This window comes from Salvelinus sp. IW2-2015, linkage group LG27, assembly GCF_002910315.2.
Source record: "Salvelinus sp. IW2-2015 linkage group LG27, ASM291031v2, whole genome shotgun sequence".
Lineage (NCBI taxonomy): Eukaryota > Metazoa > Chordata > Actinopteri > Salmoniformes > Salmonidae > Salvelinus > Salvelinus sp. IW2-2015.
Window position 1 is genome coordinate 20,064,357 of NC_036867.1, and position 19,676 is coordinate 20,084,032.

Here is a 19,676-nt window from a genome sequence, read left to right on the forward strand (position 1 = left end):
TGTAGAAAATAGTAAAAATAAAAAACCCTTGAATGACTAGGTGTGTCCAAACTTTTGACTGGTACTGTGTGTGACCGAGCTGCTCAAATCGGTGTTATGTAGCAAAATTATTAATTATATTTTTTACATTGGATAAAAGTAGACAAATTGGTATTTCACACACTACAACTGAGTAACAATTTGAAAGTAATACTGCTTTGAAAGTTGATAAACTTGTAAACTCACTACTGAGAAAATGTTATTTGACAGTTTTGGTACTACTACTGGAGAGCCCTTCTTTGTCTACACCCATTCAGCATCATTCACACCCTCTTAAGCTTTAGCCCCACCCATCTCTTTAAGGGTTGATCCGAGCGTTCTGTACAAACAGCAGGCAAGCACCCAAGCTAACTTGCTCGCTACTTCCAGACACAAATGAGAGAAAGGCTCGCTGAACATTACTCGCCCTAGCAGAGCTGGTTAGGCTGTTATGTTATCCAGAGCAATGGTGACTGTGACTGTGTTGTCAGATTGTCAGTTCGTAAATTCTGAGAATTTCGCGTTCAGAGCGCACACTGGACGCTCTGGCCGATGAGTAAGGTTGATCCGAACATTCTGACCTCACAGCGGCAGTCAAGCATCCAAGCTAACTGGCTAACATTGGCTAGCTTGCTAGCTATTTCCAGACACAAATGAGAGAACATCCCACTCTGACCATTTTGTTCGCCCTAGCAGAGCTGCTTAGGCTGTTCTCATGTTATCCAAAGCGTAGGTGACTGTAACTGTGCTGCTGGCAACAATTTAATTACGCTTTTTTGCCAACGTTTACTGACACCGGCCATATTCAATGGGTGTTGGGCGTTCATAAATTCGTCAGTTATTCTGAGCTCTGGCATGCTCAGACAAGAGTGCTCTGAAATCAGAGTAGATGGCCAGACTGAATTTACGAACACAACCGAAATGATTACTTGCATAGCGGCGTCTTCTGTTGCAAAGAAAAATATCTCTGTGTTCTTTTGCCCATCTTTATATTTTATTTTTATTGGCTAGTCTGAGATGCCTTTGTCTTTGCAACTCTGCCTAGAAGGCCAGCATCCCGGAGTCGCCTCTTCACTGTTGACGTTGAGACTGGTGTTTTGCAGGTACTATTTAATGAAGCTGCCAGTTGAGGACTTGTGAGGCGTCTTCTTTCTCAAAATAGACACTCTAATGTACTTGTCCTCTTGCTCAGTTGTGCACCGGGGCCTCCCACTCTTTCTATTCTGGTTAGAGTCAGTTTGCGCTGTTCTGTGAAGGGAGTAGTACACAGCGTTGTACGAGAGCTTCAGTTTCATGACAATTTCTCGCATGGAATAGCCTTCATTTCTCAGAACAAGAATAGACTGATGAGTTTCAGAAGAAAGGTCTTTGTTTCTGGCTATTTTGAGCCTGTAATCGAACCCACAAATGCTGATGCTCCAGATACTCAACTAGTCTAAAGAAGGCCAGTTTTATTGCTTATTTAAATCAGCACAAGTTTTCAGCTGTGCTAACATAATTGCAAAAAGTTTTTCTAATGATCAATTAGCCTTTTAAAATGATAAACTTGGATTAGCTAACACAACGTGCCATTGGACCACAGGAGTGATGGTTGCTGATAATGGTACGCCTACGTAGATATTCCATAAAAAAATATATCTGCCATTTCCAGCTACAATAGTCATTTATAACATTAACAATGTCTACACTGTATTTCTGATCAATTTGATGTTATTTTAAAATGGACAAAAAAATAAATTCTAAGTGACCCCAAACTTTGACCCCAAACGGTAGTGTGTATATATTTTTTGGACCTTTATTTAACCAGGCAAGTCAATTAAGAACACATTTTACATTTACAATGACAGCCTGGACAGAAGATCCACAACAATACCTTGTTTGTCATTAGTTTTCTACACTCTTTTAAGCATTCAAGCTTTTAATTAATGTCTGTGACAGATCAAATACATGTTTTCTGTCATCATAGAAACACTGTCCGTAGTAAACTCTTTCAATCACATATTCTTTCCCACCCTTATTTAGCATAGAGATCCATTTAAAGATGTCGGGGGTAATGTCGGACAGGTCATCATTGCAAAAAAATATATCTGTTCTTAATTCACTTACCTGTATTGATTAACATTTAATACAATTAAAATAACAAAGTGGAGGGGGTGAGTTTCAGATGAAACTGACTCGGAGGCCGTGTGAGCCAAAGCACTGTGGGGACTGACCTGTGGCTCGGAGAAAACCTGCTGGATGTTGTTGATGGGGCCACAGGGCACGCCTGTCCCCTCAAACCTCCTCAGCCACTCGCCTGTCACCTCTTCCAAGAACCTGGGAGCCGGGGAGGAAGAAGAAAGGGGGGTTGTAGTTTGAAGAGACCGCAAAGTGAAGCTTTCAAAATTACAGCAGGGGACGAGGAGTAGGAGGCCACAGCTGGAGCTGTTCCAGAGACACAACATCTCCAGCAGGTGTATGTGGTCATATGTAGACCCTGCACTCAGCTTCCTTCCTTGCCCTCGATCGCAGAATATCCTAAGATGGCAAGAGTGAGGCACTCTCTCTCGCACTCGCTCTCTCTTCATCCACAATCCCCAGCAGCTTTTCACTCACCACACACACACAGGCGTGCATACTCGCCTACACACATGGACTTCGGGATAAAGAAACACTTGCCTGATTTGCCTTTTGTGCAGCCAGAAAGAAAAATATGCACCCCAAAACAATACACTGCTGTCCGATAAGGCCATGTCCGAATACCCGTACTAGCGTTCTAAATAGCAGTCATTTTCGCCTTTTTTTTTATTTTTATAGTAAGTGAAATTGAAAAAAAATTGTACGCTTTAAATGCCAGGATGTCATACTAATTTCTGCTTTTGATCTAGTACAGTTCGCTGGACATATTGAGGAAGAGAATCATATTTTGAGACCCATGTGGGTCTGACCACAGCAGACAATCAGCTCTGGGGACGCACTGTACCAAAATGAACGATTGGCGGGAATCAACACAATTGTGCATCAGCTGACATTCCAAGTAGCATGAGACTAGAATGTTATTTGTTGCTTACGTCATTTGTTTTTACTTAACAGTACATTCTACATACTATGCAGTAAAATGAGTACACAGTACGCAGTTTAAATAAGTAGTAGACAAGCCAGACTTCAGACACGGCCAGTGTCACGTAACGAGCCACCCTCCACCGGTGGTGTTAGATAACGTCTCATTGCTAAATGCCTCCGATCCCATCACGCCCCTTGACCCCTTAGAGAGGAAACAGCCGACTGGGCCTGGGGCCCAACGAGTGCTTTTCATGACAAAGCGACTGGAAGGGAGGGCAGATGAAAACATCTGTGTGAGTGGTCTCCGTGTCCTGTTGCCTTTTCTCTACGCCACATCCGTTACAGGCTCTCTGGCCAAACTGAGAACTTGCAGACTTACCGAACAACACATGAATATAGATGAGGTAAGCCTCCAGCTATTTTTTTTTAAATGTTTGCCATAAGTCCGATATTTTAAAAACTTTGTTTACTGTGAAGGAGGAGGCTTTACCTCTGGGAGAGGATGTGAAGCAGCTCTTGGCGATGCTGCACTCTGAGTGTGTTGCTTTTGTACTTGGGCTCGTCAGACAGATGATTCAGGCCTAGCATCTGGAAACACAAAGTCAATACTAAGTCACTTGGGAGGGATTCTGGGTGACAGTTCAGTGATACTAGTAGCACTGTGAAATACTAACCCTAATAGCAAACTTTGACAGGAAAGATGAACTAAAAGTAACATTTAAGCCCAATATGAAATTGCAAGATGATGTATTTTATGCTGTTTGATAATGCATGAGGGGTCATGCTACTTACTTTGCACACTTTGACAAACTGCTTGTCGTTGCCCGCAGCCACAACCAGGTATCCATCTTTGGTTCTGAAACCCTGAAAACAAGATTCAAGGCTTTTCATTATTTTTACAATTTTTTACATTGTAGAATAGTGAAGACAAAACTATGAAATAACACATATATGTAATCATGTGTGTGTAATCAAGTGTTAAACAAACCAAAATGTATTTTATATTTAAGATTCTTCAAACGGCCACCCTTTGCCTTGATGACAGCTTTGCACACTCTTGGCATTCTCTCAACCAGCTTCATGAGGTAGTGACCTGGAATGATTTCAATTAACAGGTGTACCTAATTAAAAGTTAAATTGTGGAATTCTCTTTGCTTCTTAATGCGTTTGAGCCAATCAGTTGTGTTGTGACAAGATAGGGGGGGTACACAGAAGATAGCCCTATTTGGTAAAAGACCAAGTCTATATTATGGCAAGAACAGCTCAAATAAGCAAAGAGAAACGACAGACCATCATGCCTAAAAAGCCTCTTCACTGTTGACGTTGAGACTGGTGTTTTGCAGGTACTATTTAATGAAGCTACCAGTTGAGAACTTGTGAGGCGTCGGTTTCTCAAACTACACACTCTAATGTGCTTGTCCTCTTGCTCAGTTATGCACCGGGCCTCACACTCTTTCTATTCTGGTTAGAGCCAGTTTGCACTGTTCTGTGAAGGGAGTACACAGCGTTGTATGAGATCTTCAGTTTCTTGACAATTTCTCGCATGGAATAGCCTTCATTTCTCAGAACAAGAATAGACTGACGAGTTTCAGAAGAAAGGTCTTTGTTTCTGGCCATTTTGGGCCTGTAATTGAACCCACAAATGCTGATATTCCATAAAAAATACAAATCTGCCGTTTCCAACTGCAATAGTCATTTACAACATTAACAAAGTCTACACTGTATTTCTGATCAATTTGATGTTATTTTAATGGACAAAAACAAGGACATTTCTAAGTGACCCCCAACTTTTGAACGGTAGCGTATATATCTATCACACACACAGTGCCTTCAGAAAGTATTCAGACCCCTTGACTTTTCCCACATTTTCTTAGGTTAAAGCCTTATTCTAAAACGTATTAAATTGTTTCTTTCCCCTCATCAATCTACACACAATAACCCATAAACCCATAAACTATTTTTGACATGTTTGCTAATTTATAAATAAAAACTGAAATATCAAATTTCCATAAGTATTCAGACCCTTTACTCAGTACTTTGTTGAAGCACCTTTGGTATCGAGTGTTCTTGGGTATGATGCTACAAGCTTGGCACAGCTGTACATGGGGAGTTTCTCCCATTCTTCTCTGCAGAACCTCACAAGCTCTGTCAGGTTGGACGGGGAGCGTTGCTATTTTCAGGTCTCTCCAGAGATGTTCAGTCCCAGTCAATGAAAAACATCCCCACAGCATGATGCTGCCACCACCATGCTTCACCGTAGGGATGGTTCCAGGTTTCCTCCAGAAGTGACGCTTGGCATTCAGGCCAAAGAGTTCAATCTTGGTTTCAATCGACCAGAGAAACTTGTTTCTCATGGTCTGAGAGTTTAAGGAGCCTTTTGGCAAACTCCAAGCGGGCTGGCATGTGCCTTTTACTGAGGAGTGGCTTCCGTCTGGCCACTCTTCCAAGTTGTAGAAACATCAAGGATGATCAATGGAAACAGGATGCACCAATTTCAAGTCTCATAGCATAGTTTTTCATTTTTATACATTTGCAAAAAATTCTAAAAACCCTGTTGATGCTTTTTCTTTTTGGGGAATTGTGTGTAGATTGCTGAGGATGTTTATTTATTTAATCCATTTTAGAATTAGGGTGTAACGTAACAAAATGTGGAAAAAGTCAAGGGTCTGAATACTTTTCGAAATCACGGTATATACAAAAGTATGTGGACACCCCTTCAAATTAGTGAATTTCGCTATTTCCGGCACACCTGTTGCTGACAGGTGTATAAAATCGTGCACACAGCCATGCAAACATTGGCATTAGAATGGCCTTATGAAGAGCTCAGAAAATTTTAATTGGATGCCACCTTTCCAACAAGTCAGTTCATCAAATTTCTGCCCTGCTAGAGCTGCCCCAGTCAACTGTAAGTGGGGTGGCAAGTAGCCTAGTGGTTAGAGCGTTAGGCCAGTAACCAAAAGGTTGCTGGATCGAATCCCTGAGCTGACAAGGTAAAAATCTGTCGTTCTTCCCCTTAACAAGGCAATTAACCCACTGTTCCCCGGTAGGCCGTCATTGTAAATAAGAATTTGTTCTTAACTGACTTGCCTAGCTAAATAAAGGTTAAATAAAAAAATATCATTATTTTTTTTTTTTTTTAAGTGCAGTTATTGTGAAGTGGAAACGTCTAGGAGCAACAACGGCTCAGCAGCAAAGTGGTAGGCCACACAAGCTCACAGAATGGGACCGTTGAGTGCTGAAAGTGCGTACAAATCGCCTGTCCTCGGTTGCAGTTCCAAAGTGCCTCTGGAAGCAACGTCAGCACAAGAACTGTTCGTCAGGAGCAGTGGAAAAGCCTTCTCTTGAGTGATGAATCACACTTCACCATCTGGCAGTCCAACGGACAAATCTTGGTTTGGCGGGTGCCAGGAGAACGCTACCTACCCCTATGTACAGCGCAACTGTAAAGTTAGGTGGAGGAGAAATAATGGTCTGGGTCTGTTTTTCATGGTTCGGGCTAGGTCCCTTAGTTTCAGTAAAGGGACATTTTAATGCTGCCGAACACAATGATGTTCTAGACGATCCTGTGCTTCCAACTTTGTAGCAACAGTTTGCGGAAGGCCCTTTCCCGTTTCAGAATGACAATGCCCCCATGCACAAAGCGAGGTCCATATAGAAATGGTTTGATGAGATCTGTGTGCAAGAACTTGACTGGCCTGCACAGAGCACTGACCTCAACCCCATCAAACACCCTTGGGATGAATTGGAACGCCGACTGCGAGCCAGGCCTAATCGCCCAACATCAGTGCCCGACCTCAATAATGCTTGTAGCTGAATAAAAGCAAGTCCCCGCTGCAATGTTCCAACATCTAGTGAAAAGCCTTCCCAGAAGATTGGAGGCTGTTATAGAAGCAAAGGGGGACCAAACCCATATTAATGCCCATGATTTTGGAATAAGATGTTCGACGAGCAGGTGTCCTCATACTTTTGGTCATGTAGTGTAGTTTAAGGAGCAACACTTTGGAGAGACTGATCTGTAATAGACAAATAAATGATGGCAGAGAAGCAGAGAGAGTGGTTATTTTGTTTTAAAATTATTGCTCTGTTTAAATCCCGGTTTGTTCAGTCATTGACTAAGGGCAACATTTATTTTATGCAACAATGTTGGTTGTAAGGAGATGATTATTTAACTAGAGCATTATCATGCTGAAACATTAGGTGATGGCGGCGGATGAATGGCATAACAATGGACCTCAGGATCTCGTCACGGTATCTCTTTGCATTTAAATTGCCAGCGATAAAATGCAATTGTGTTCATTGTCCGTAGCTCATGCCTGCCCATACCATAACCCACCATGCGGCACTCTGTTCACAATGTTGAAATCAGCAAACAGCTCGCCCAAACGACACCATACACGTGGTTGGCGGTTGTGAGGCTGGTTGGAATATACTGACAAATTCTCTAAAATGACGTTGGAGGCGGCTTATGGCAGAGAAAATAACATTCAATTCTCTGGCAACAGCTCTGGTGGACATTCCTGCAGTCAGCAGCCAATTGCAGGCTCCCTCAAAACTTGAGACATCTGTGGCATTGTGTTGGGTGACAGAAATGCACATTCTAGAGCAGCATTTTATTGTCCCCAGCACAAGGTGCACCTGTGTAATGATCATGTTGTTAAATCAGCTTCTTGATATGCCACACCTGCCAGGTGGATGGATTATCTTAGCAAAGAAGAAATGCTCACTAACAGAGCTGTAAACAAATTTGTGCACAACATTTTAGAGAAATATGCCTTTTGTGCATATGGAACATTTCTGGTATCTTTAATTTCAACTACTGAAACATGGAGCCAACACTTTACATGTTGCATTTATATTTTTGTTTCGTGTAGTTATATAGTTATGTTGTATTTTGAGTGGAACACCCCTTTAAGGTTTAGTAACCCCTCTAAAAGTTCCATACAGATCCAGAGCAAGAGACCATGAGTTCACCATCCAGATGTTCTCGGGGGAACCAATCAGGCTACTGATCTGGACATTACTTGATTTGCTAAATCACAGAGACACTCAATGATATGGTAACAGGTATGGAGGACCAAACAACAAGGAACCTCTGACCCTTGAACTGAAACTTCCTTGAGAGTTCGGTGGAGATCCAGTAGTTTCTTTCCCAATTCCCATACACTACTTCAAGAGACAAAACAGTCATCAACTTCCCGCTTTCAGGCTTGCATTTGTTGACAGTGCTGTCTCGACGGGGAGTGATTTAAAAGGCATAACCTTGCAACCACCCGGCTACCCCTGAAGTTTTTTCCACCCACCCTCACTCTGGAGTAAATCAAGACATGCTTCATTGTTTGTCTGGGGTGATACACCTTAAAACAAAGCTTTGATTCATGTTGCTATCCCCTTTTAGCCCCCACATTTTCGCAGCTCATCTTCCTTGCCAGCCAGTGGGACAAAGGGAACTAGGGAACAAAGTGCACAGACAGTGGTTAATGAGATTTTGTTTTGACAAACTTTTAGCCATCAGATCAAATTATTTCAAATTAAGGAAGGGGAGCGATGGTGGAGGACTGTGGCAGAAAAGAGAGGGGAGAAAACCAGTTTCCCACTGGGCCCAGACAATCGCCCTTTAAACTGCTCTGCAACACTTTAGACTCAGACAGCTCTGTAGACAGACAGGCCCAGTTTGATGCCTCTCTGACCTAATGCAAGTTCCCTCGATTGTCCTCCCACCAGGGCACCTCACATGCTGGCATGAATCCTGAACGGGAATGGACAGCGAGGAACAACAGTGTTAAAATGGAGTCGTCAGTTTCCGTGGTTGGCTCATTGGACAATAGGCTAAACTCACTTCACTCACAGAACAGCGCAATGGTTTGGTTTTCATGATAATAATGAATTATGAAATATTTTATTTAAAAAAACAAGCATGAAATATTTAATAAAAAAAACGGACAAAATATGGAATATGAACTCAATTACAAACCTGGATAACCTTTCACATACCAACAACTAGTTTCCTTGACAAAATGTACTATCCCTCTGAATGGGCGACAACACAAAATAATCCTCCAGTCCCATAATCCCCATGCTACATCATATATAATAGGTGAAACATTTAATTACCAGAGTGTTTGATGTTGTCAATTTTGCTAAGTAACCTGAAGCCCAAGCCCCCCCCCCCCCCCACCCCCCCCCCCCCCCCCCCCAAATTTTTTTTTTTTACTTTGGTATTATCTCATTCGAATGACTTAGTATCTCGTTTGAATGACTTAATTGTTATTTTGTCAAATTAGGTCTCATTTGTTATGCAGCTTGTCAAACCGTGTAATGATAGTTGCAGCCATTAATTTACTGATTCCATCCATTGATATGAATATTCAGTGACAGTTCTTTGATAGCCTAAAGCAGGGCTTATTTTGTATGCCAGAGCATGTAATTGAGAATAATTCGAGCAGATTTAAAATATGGTGTTGGCCTTCTCTCCCATTCCAATTGTGCTCTGGTACTGCTCAGCAACAAGCTCTGGGAATGCTTTGTCTAGGATTTCTCATTTCCTTTAATCACCATTATTTTAATTAAGCCTATTCGTTTGTAATTATTTAGCCTACCCCACCCACAGTATCTATATCTAATTTATATTCTACTTTCTAACATTAGGATATGTAGTTTCTATTTTGAAGGACTTCAAACGTATTAACAGAGGTTTTAGGTATGCAATACATAGGCTACTGTAATATATATATATATATATATATATATATATATATATATATATATAAATCTTGGAATACTAACACCATAATATAAATCAATTAAGCTAAAACATCTTAAATAAATTGTAAATGATAAAAGGCCAGTATTAATTTATTTTCATAAATAAAAGGGAATAAATAAACTCAAACTGCAGCGGTCAAATGATTTGCGCACAGAAGCAAGCACCAACAAGCTTCACATGTGCATTGAGTGTGGGAAATGTGCTCTACAAATTAAATGGCTGATGCAACCATTACACGGTCTGACAAGCTGCAAATGAGGCCTATTAGACAAAATACAAATTAAGTCGTTCAAATTAGATAATAAGTTGTTCAAACAACTTAGTATTTTGTTTGAAAAACTTAGTATCTTCTTTGAAGGACTAAGTAAAAAGTTATTCAAACGAGATACAAAGTCGTTCGACTGCGATACAAAGTCGTTCGACTGAGATACAAAGTCGTTCGACTGAGATACAAAGTCGTTCGACTGAGATACAAAGTCGTTCGACTGAGATACAAAGTTGTTCCAACAAGATACGTTTTTTTTTTTAAATGAGGTAATTCAAGAGTCTATGCTTATTATTTTTTTAATTCCTTGGGCATCAGGGCTTAAGTGAGTCTAGTAGTCTGGTTATTTGAAACTGAGAGACTATTGCAGCTGTGACTAGATATGGAGGTAACAGTATCTTAACCATTAAGGTTTGGAGCTGAGCTGGGACGAGAAGGCCACATGGCTTGGGAACATCACCCTGCTTGCTTTGATTCCAGGTGGTCTTCTCAAATGACTCATGAGCAGTCTGAGGCAAGCTCAGTCTCTGGCAAAGGCTGGGGCGAAATTAGTTTTTCCGTTTTCTTTACACCTGAACATTTTTGGGAAAATAGGTTGTTCCAGGATGCTGACGATATGTGAAACCGCTATGTAAGACCTAAATTACTTTGATTGGCATTAGAGTCATGACACATTATTGTAATGAATTGAAAATAACTGCAATTTAGATACAAGGTTTTTCCAGGACAATATGTGCCACAGCCTGCCACTTACCATGTAATCGAATTTGACAATATTCTGTTTTCACTAGTACAACAATGGACTGTCAAATCATCCACTGCATTAATTATCTGGGTTAAGATGCAAATCCAAACTATAATGATGATATAATCTTAATGATATAATCTTGAAGCCAATTCATAACAGTATGGGACTGAAAACGGAAGTAAAGCAGAAGAGGTCATCACTTTACATCAGATTGTGAACTGTGTGCAGACAAAGAGCACCAGATGAAAGAGAAGGCTGCAGAAACTGTTTCCTATGACGTTCCCTTCTGAAGTCTCCCACTTCTGTGGAACGAGTTTAATGTCTCTCCTCCTCCTCCATAAAAGTCACTAGTCAATGCTACACACAGCTACGGGGCAAATAGTTAAAAACAAGAGGAGAACCCGTCTCCTTGATCCTAAAACCGGATACCCTGTTAAGCAGGCCGCATCCCCTCTCATGTGTGGACCGGAACTGGCCGCACTGCACATAACACAGCCCAACCATAACCCAAACCAAAGCCACTGTTTCATCCCAGGCCCAAGGGAGAATGGCATTGTGGGTAGAGTGTACACTTAGGGAGTGCCGCTACAAGTGCCACTCATTGGACCAAAGATACTGGCCTTAATATCATGTTCACACAATAAGACCCAACCCAATGTATGTACATTCTCCCTCCTACTAAAAACAGATGTGCGGGGACATAAACTAAACATGTACTGTATATCAACACTGACATTCAGAGAAAAAAATATAGTTCAATTCAATTCTCAAACTTGGCAATATACGCATGTAAGACATGCACAGAAGCATTTGAAAATACGCACACTGAAACAAATCCATAACATTTACTTATTTAAACATACAGAATCACAACAATCATGCATATTCCCACACACTAACACACCACATTGATATAGATTTTCCTTCTTTTATTATTCTATTCCAATACGGAGACCAAACGGTTATAGGAAAAATATAAATCATGGCCAATCCCACAATAGGCCTACTCGCGGCGAGTAAAACGCAGCTATCGAATTACATGTAAATGTCAGATGGAAAACCCACATGATTCATTTTCTGATAAACCAAAAATCTTTCTGTCCACAGATATGCATTATTTTGTGGGCACAGGCACTTAATCTAACTCCAATACCAGCATTAAAACAAACCGTATGATCCCTCTTGTGCCATAATAAAACGGCTGACTAAATTTGGCACAACGTCCTTTTCTGTTTGTAAATGGGTGTTCTAGTTGAGAAGACCTCATATAAGCATATTACAACCAACTGGTCTGTTACAAGCAGGTAAAGATGTATTTTTCATGACAAGATGAAGACATTAGGGGAAAGACAGCACCTGACCACAACTTCATAAAATGCACCGCAATGGTGTAATTTTTAGCACATTTTGCATGCCTATGTGGGTTTATGTACACCACAAAAATGAATAACTTCATTTTAGTCTGAAAATGCATAAACATTTTTTTTCTACATCGATAAAATATCATTCCTTCAGTCCTTCATAGTCAAACACATGAGATATGTTTCAAAAAGAGGCATCGATTATTTGCTGTGTTTGGGCAAGACCTGACCTATAGTGCCGGTATACATGTATTATCACTAAAGGCTCAAAATCCAGAAAAATGTACCAGACAAGTGGCAATGTTTGGACAAACTCTCCGCCCATCTATCTGCAGTTAATCTCCCCAAGAGTAATCACAACAGCAAAAAGGAAACCAAAAGAAACAGAAATCAAAGCTGAACTGGCCTGGCTGGCTGGCATTTATATGAATACATTGATGTATCTCCAACATATCGGTCATTATAAGAACATTATACAATATCAGTCAAAAGTTTGGGTTTTATTTTTACTATTTTCTACATTGTAGAATAATAGTGAAGATATCAAAACTATGAAATAACACATATGTAATCATGGAGTAACCAAAAAGGTATTAAACAAATCAAAATATATTTGAGATTCTTCAAAGTAGCCACCCTTTGCCTTGATGACAGTTTTGCACACTTTTTTTTTTTTTTGCACACACAAAGCCAACAAGTGCTCAGCATATGTGGGAACTCCTTCAAGACTGTTGGAAAAGCATTCCAGGTGACGCTGGTTGAGAGAATGCTAAGAGTGTGCAAAGCTGTCATCAAGGCAAAGGGTGGCTACTTTGAAGAATCTCAAATATACTTTTTTGGTTACTACATGATTCCAAATGTGTTATTTCATATTTTTTTATGTCTTCACTATTATTCTACAATGTAGAAAATAGTAAAAATAAATTAAAACCCTTGAATGAGTAGGTGTGTCCAAACTTTTGACAGGGACACTCACACAGTGACAACACACAGTGTAACCCAGAGTGCTCAAAAAGCAGATGGGACAGAATAATATAAATACGCCGCTCAGCTCAATGTATAATAGAAATGACAACATTGATTTGGATGAGGAACAAAACACCTATTTATTGCCCCCATTCTAAATGTAATCCAAATTGTAAGTACAGTAACGGCTAAGTACAGGAAATCAGGGGAAAAACTACACCTCAAGCAAAATAGCCATTTTTACCACAAAAATAATGCAAGGACAAAAGTAATTCACACTAATATTTTGTGATTGAAATCTATCCTCAATGTTCAACCGTTTTTTACATGACACATCTACCTCATTTATCTATCCAATGGTAGTCTCTGATTGGTTGACTAATTACGTAGGTTTTATGATAATTGTCTAAATCGCACTCTAACATAAAACACTATAATCAAAATGGAACAACATTTTAAAAAATGACTTTGCCGATTGCATAAATCTCTATGAGGTGCAGTGTAAAAAAATCTTTATTGAGATCAAAATGGAGTGCGCCGTTCCTCCCAGTGTCTTCGCTTACTAAAAAGAGCAGTATGAGAGACTTGTGCTCACTCAAGCTCCCTCTTGAACCCATTCAAATGCTTTTCGAATGGGTTCAAGAGGTGGTGGGGCTGTTTTCTAGTGCAACAAAACAAATAATGCATCTTGATTTAGTGAGACAAAAAGACTAGGTGCGACTTTGGTCTCAATGGGCCTTCCCCTGCTAAAATAAAGGTGAAATATGAATAGAAAATAAATAAGGCCAATATCAAAATAGGATGGTGAAGCTTCTTCTTTCAGGTGTATTTTTGTATGAGAATCAAAACAAGTGATAGTAGGAGGTAGGCCTAATAGTATACTAATACTAACCAAGTGCCGAGTCTGCCATTTTGTTGGTTCTCAAATTAATGAGTGGGCCTTTATCAGTACAAACTCAGTGGCCTTGTGGTTAGTGTCTGCCATGAGATTAGAAGGTTGGGAGTTTGATCCCTGGCCAAGTCATACCAAAGACTGTAAAAATGGGACCCGATGCATCACTGCTTGGCACTTAACTTTGCATTCAGTGGGTTAGCAAACCAGCACATGCTGCCAACAGACTTTGAAACCACTGTTGAGCCTGCAAGGCCAAGCGTTTGCAACTTCATATTAACATTTAAGTAAGTGCATGGAATGTAAAACTAAGTGGCATTATTAGAGGTATACATGTCTCCATTTAATGTAGGTATGAAAGTTCAAGCAGTAAGGCTGGTCTGAATGGATCGTCACTTCATGGAGTACAGAGCCAAAACAACAACAAATGTGTCACTGTCCCAATACTTTTGGAGCTCACTGTAGATAAATTATACCTGACCAATCGGAATCCACGCTTCCAAGATTGTTTTGATCACACGGACTGGGATATGTTCCGGGTAGCCTACGAGAATAACATTGACGAATACACTGATACGGTGACTGAGTTTATCTGGAAGTGAATAGGAGATGTTGTACCCTCTGTGATTATTAAAACCTACCCTAAACAGAAAACGTGGATAGATGGCAGCATTAGAATAAAACGGAAATCGCGAACCACCGCATTCAACCATGGCAAGGTGACTGGGAATATGTCAGAATCCAAAAAGATTAGTTATTCCCTCCGTAAGGCTATAAAACAGTATAGAGACAAAGTGGAGTTGCAATTTAACGGCTCAGACACGAGACGTATGTGGCAGGGTCAATCACGGACTATAAAGGGAAAACCAGCCACGTCGTGGACACTGACGTCTTGCTTCCGGACAAGCTTAACACACATTGCCACCAACGTGGCCTTCTTCTCCGTGGCCGACGTGAGTAAGTAATTTAAGCATGTTAACCCTCGTAAGGCTGCCAGCCCATACGACATCCCTAGCCGTGTCCTCTGAGCATGCACAGACCAGCTGGCTGGAGTGTTTACGGACATATTCAATCTCACCCTATCCCAGTCTGCTGTCCCCAAATGCTTCAAGATGGCCACCATTGTTCCTGTACCCAAGAAAGCTAAGGTAACTGAACAAAATTACATAGCACTTACTTCTATCATCATGAAGTGCTTTGACAGACTAGTCAAGGATCATACAATCTCTACCTTACCCACCACCCTAGACTCACTTCAATTTGCTTACCGCGCCAATAGATCCACAGACGATCCAATTGCCATCGCACTGCACACTGCCCTATCCCATCTGGACAAGAGGAATACCTATGTAAGAATGCTGTTCATTGACTATAGCTCAGCATTCAACACCATAACACCTCCAAGCTCATCAGCTTGAGGCTCTGGGTCTGAACCACGCCCTGTGCAACTGGGTCCTGGACATCCTGACGGGCCACCCCTAGGTGGTGAAGGTAGGAAATAACACCTCCACTTCGCTGATCCTCAACACTGGGACCAAACAAGGGTGCGTGCTGAGCCCCCTCCTGTACTCCCTGTTCACCCATGACTGCGTGGCCATGCACGCCTCCAACTCAAATCATCAAGTTTGCAAAAGACTCAACAGTAGTAGACCTGATTACCAAAAATGACGAGACAGCCTACAGGGAGGAGGTGAGGGCCCAGGGAGTGTGGTGCCAGGAAAATAACCTCTCACTCAACGTCAACAAAACAAAGGAGCTCATCGTGGACTTCAGGAAACAGCAGAGGGAGCACCCCCCTATCTACATAGACAGTACCGCAGTGGAGAAGGTGGAAAGATTCAAGTTCCTTGGTGTACACATCACTGACAAACTGAAATGGTCCACCCACCCACACAGACAGGGTGGTGAAGAAGGTGCAACAGCGCCTCTTCAACCTCAGGAGGCTGAAGAAATGTGACTTGTCACCTAAAACTTCTACAGATGCACAATCGAGAGCATCCTGTCGGGCTGTATCACCGCCTGGTACGGCAACTGCACCGCCCGCAACTGGAGGGCTCTCCAGAAGGTGGTGCGGTCTGCACAACGCATCACATGGGGAAACTACCTGCCCTCCTGGACATATACAGCACCCGAAGTCACAAGAAGGCCAAAAAGATCATCAAGGGCAACAACCAACCGAGCCACTGCCTGTTCACCCAGCTATCATCCAGAAGGCCAGGTCAGTACAGGTGCATCAAAGCTGGGACAGAGAGACTGAAAAACAGCTTCTATCTCAAGGCCATCCAACTGTTAAATAGCCATCACTAGCACATTCGAGGCTGCTGCCCAATATACATGGACTTGAAATCACTGGCCACTAACTATGGAACACTAGTCACTTTAATAATGTTTACATATTTTGCATTACCCATCTCATATGTATATACTGTATCTTAGTCTATGACATTGCTCAACCAAATATTTACATTTGAAGTCGGAGGTTTACATACACCTTAGCCAAATACATTTAAACTCAGTTTTTCACAATTCCTGACATTTAATCCTAGTAAAAAATCCTTGTCTTGGGTCAGTTAGGATCACCACTTTATTTTAAGAATGTGAAATGTCAGAATAATAGTAGAGAGAATTATTTATTTCAGCTTTTATTTCTTTCATCACATTCCCAGGGGGTCAGAAGTTTACATACTTCAATTATTATTTCGTAGCATTGCCTTTAAATTGTTTAACTTGGGTCAAACGTTTTGGGTAGCTTCCCACAATAAGTTGGGTGAATTCTGGCCCATTCCTCCAGACAGAGCTGGTGTAACTGAGTCAGGTTTGTAGTCCTCCTTGCTTGCACACGCTTTTCAGATCTGCCCACAAATGTTCTATAGGATTGAGGTCAGGGCTTTGAGATGGCAACTCCAATACCTTGACTTTGTTGTCCTTGAGCTATTTTGCCACAACTTTGGAAGTATGCTTGGGGTCATTGTCCATTTGGAAGAACCATTTGCGACCAAGCTTTAACTTCCTGAATGATGTCTTGAGATGTTGCTTTAATATCTTCACATAATTTTCCTCATGATGCCATCTATTTTGTGAAGTGCACCAGTCCCTCTTGCAGCAAAGCACCACCAAAACATGATGCTGCAACCCCCGTGCTTCACGGTTGGGATGGTGTTCCTCGGCTTGCAAGCTCCCCCTTTTTCCTCCAAACATAACGATGGTCATTATGGCCAAACCATTCTATTTTTGTTTCATCAGACCAGAGGACATTTCTCCAAAAAGTACGATCTTTGTCGCAATGTGCAGTTGCAAACCATAGTCTGGCTTTTTTATGGCAGTTTTGGAGCAGATGCTTCTTCCTTGCTGAGCGGCCTTTCAGGTTATGTCGATATAGGACTCGTTTTACTGTGGATATAGATACTTTTGTACCTGTTTCCCCCAGCATCTTCTCAAGGTCCTTTGCTGTTTTTCTGGGATTGATTTCCACCAAAGGACGTTCATCTCTAGGAGACAGAACTAGTCTCTTTCCTGGTCCCATGGTGTTTATGCTTGCGTACTATTGTTTGTACAGATGAAAATGGTACATTCAGGAGTTTGGACATTACTCCCAAGGATGAACCAGACTTGTGGAGGTCTACCATTTTTTTCTGAGGTCTTGGCTGATTTCTTTTGATTTTCCCATGATGTCAAGCAAAGAGGCACTGAGTTTGAAGGTAGGCCTTGAAATACATCCACAGGTACACCTCCAATTGACTTACATTATGTCAATTAACCCATCAGAAGCTTCTAAAGCCATGACATCATTTTCTGGAATTTTCCAAGCTGTTTAAAAGGCACAGTCAACTTAGTGTATGTAAACTTCTGCCCACTGGAATTGTGATACAGTGAATTATAAGTGAAATAATCTGTCTGTAAACAATTGTTGGAGAAATGACTTGTGTCATGCACAAAGTAGATGTCCTAACCGACTTGCCAAAACTATAGTTTGTTAACAAGAAATGTGTGGAGTGGTTGAAAAACTAGTTTTAATGACTCCAACTTCAGTGTATGTAAACTTCCGACTTCAACTGTATATATTCTTAATTCGATTCCTTTACTTTAGACGTGTGTGTATTGTTGTGAAATTGTTCGATATTACTGCATTGTTGGAGGTCGAAACACAAGCATTTCGCTACACCTGCAATAACATCTGCTAAACACGTGTATGTGACCAATACATTTTATTTGGTATGAATGATGGTCGCATGAACAGGGTCCAAACAGGAACAGATTAATGAATGCACTAAGTGGTGAAGAAGGAATTGGCTTAAGTGAAAGGAGAAACATAAGTTAGTACAATGTTCAAAGTGTGATGTTGTTGAACTCCCTGAGCCACATTGAAAACAATGTTAACTGTGGCAAACAAATCCAAAACGGATATTATTGCAGTGCACAGTAACGAAAATGTGGGTTGAGCAGGGCCCTCTGCTCTACTGAAAAGTAATGGTGGTTAGAATCCAACTGGGAGTGACAGTTGAAACCAGCTTGGGGGCAGTCTGGTTTAGTGGCATGACACATCATAAACTTCAGTTGGGTTCCTAACCACATTATCTACTTCAATAACAGAATCTACTGTAAATCACAGTAAATACTTTGTTGTGTCCTGTTTGGAAGGCTGGTGAGCTCATTCTTCAAATCTCCTCATAAGCACTTTCTCCCAGCCGAACTACTGAGCAATTTTCACTGAACGGTTATCAAATTGAACAATTATGCAATTAAAACGTTCTTCCACGGCAGATATCAAACAATTGAAATTGTAGAAATGTGAAAACAAATATTCTGCACACCTGATTTTACCTCTGAAAACGAATTGTTAACATTTTGGTCTGAGACCAAGACCGGTCCTCCAGTATCTAATGCGCATGGAAAGTGGAGACCTCATAGAACGTTAAAAAAAGTATGTTTTGGAGACACCGTCGCGCTAGCTAGCACTGATATTTGCAGTGGATAATTAATGCTAAATAAGTGAATTGTTTAGCCTCACAATTAGCTAAAATTGTTTACAGTTAGTTAGCAATCGTTTCTACACTCTTTTGCTTGGTACTGTAGCGCTGCCGTATCAAATAGAACCTGTCAAAGATGACGGGTGTATCCAGTTGTGTTGACATGTGACCATTGTGTCACGAGGCCATGCATATCCACTTTCTATGCATATTGGAAACCGTTGCAACCGATCAAGCCACCGGTCTCCAAGACACAGGTAAAGCTACTGTATCCGACTGAAGGGAATAAATGAAGGAAACCTGGTTAAGTGGAAAGCACGCTAGTTGCACTGCACCTGATATGGAACGATGCTCTCATGGGCTGTTCCCCATCTCCTGGCTTCCTTCCCAGCATTGAGGTAATTGGCAGCAATGTGTGTGAGACAAGCCACCTGAGAGAGAGAGAGCGAGAGCGAGAGAGAGAGAGAGAGAGAGCAAGAGAAGGGGACAGTGAGAGCCAAGCTTTAAATCTATGACCTGTCAGCAAGCTCATTACACCCCGCTGCTTAGTGAGTCAAGTTAACTTTAAACATTCACAGCACTTTGTTGTGAAAACAAGCAACAGCTCCACCACGTCTTGCAACATGCTTCACCTCTATTTTTCCTTATCGAGTT

General features: G+C 41.2%; 1 protein-coding gene and 1 long non-coding RNA gene across 4 annotated transcripts in view; one reads left to right on the forward strand and one right to left on the reverse strand.

Annotated features, from left to right (window-relative positions):
• sugct (succinyl-CoA:glutarate-CoA transferase) overlaps window positions 1-19,676 on the reverse strand; it is a 163,747-nt gene that overhangs the window by 112,019 nt on the left and 32,052 nt on the right. For all 3 annotated transcript variants that reach the window (XM_023972952.2, XM_023972951.2, XM_023972953.2), the window contains 4 exons: window positions 19,358-19,453; window positions 3,853-3,924; window positions 3,551-3,648; window positions 2,232-2,334 (listed from right to left, as the gene is read on the reverse strand). In XM_023972952.2, the coding sequence (XP_023828720.1) occupies window positions 2,232-2,334; window positions 3,551-3,648; window positions 3,853-3,924; window positions 19,358-19,453 (369 nt within the window). The remainder of the gene's footprint in view (window positions 1-2,231; window positions 2,335-3,550; window positions 3,649-3,852; window positions 3,925-19,357; window positions 19,454-19,676) is intronic.
• LOC111953578 (uncharacterized) overlaps window positions 3,371-19,676 on the forward strand; it is a 54,541-nt gene continuing 38,235 nt past the window's right edge. The window contains exon 1 of the long non-coding RNA XR_011474249.1: window positions 3,371-3,464. This is a non-coding gene — a long non-coding RNA (uncharacterized lncRNA). The remainder of the gene's footprint in view (window positions 3,465-19,676) is intronic.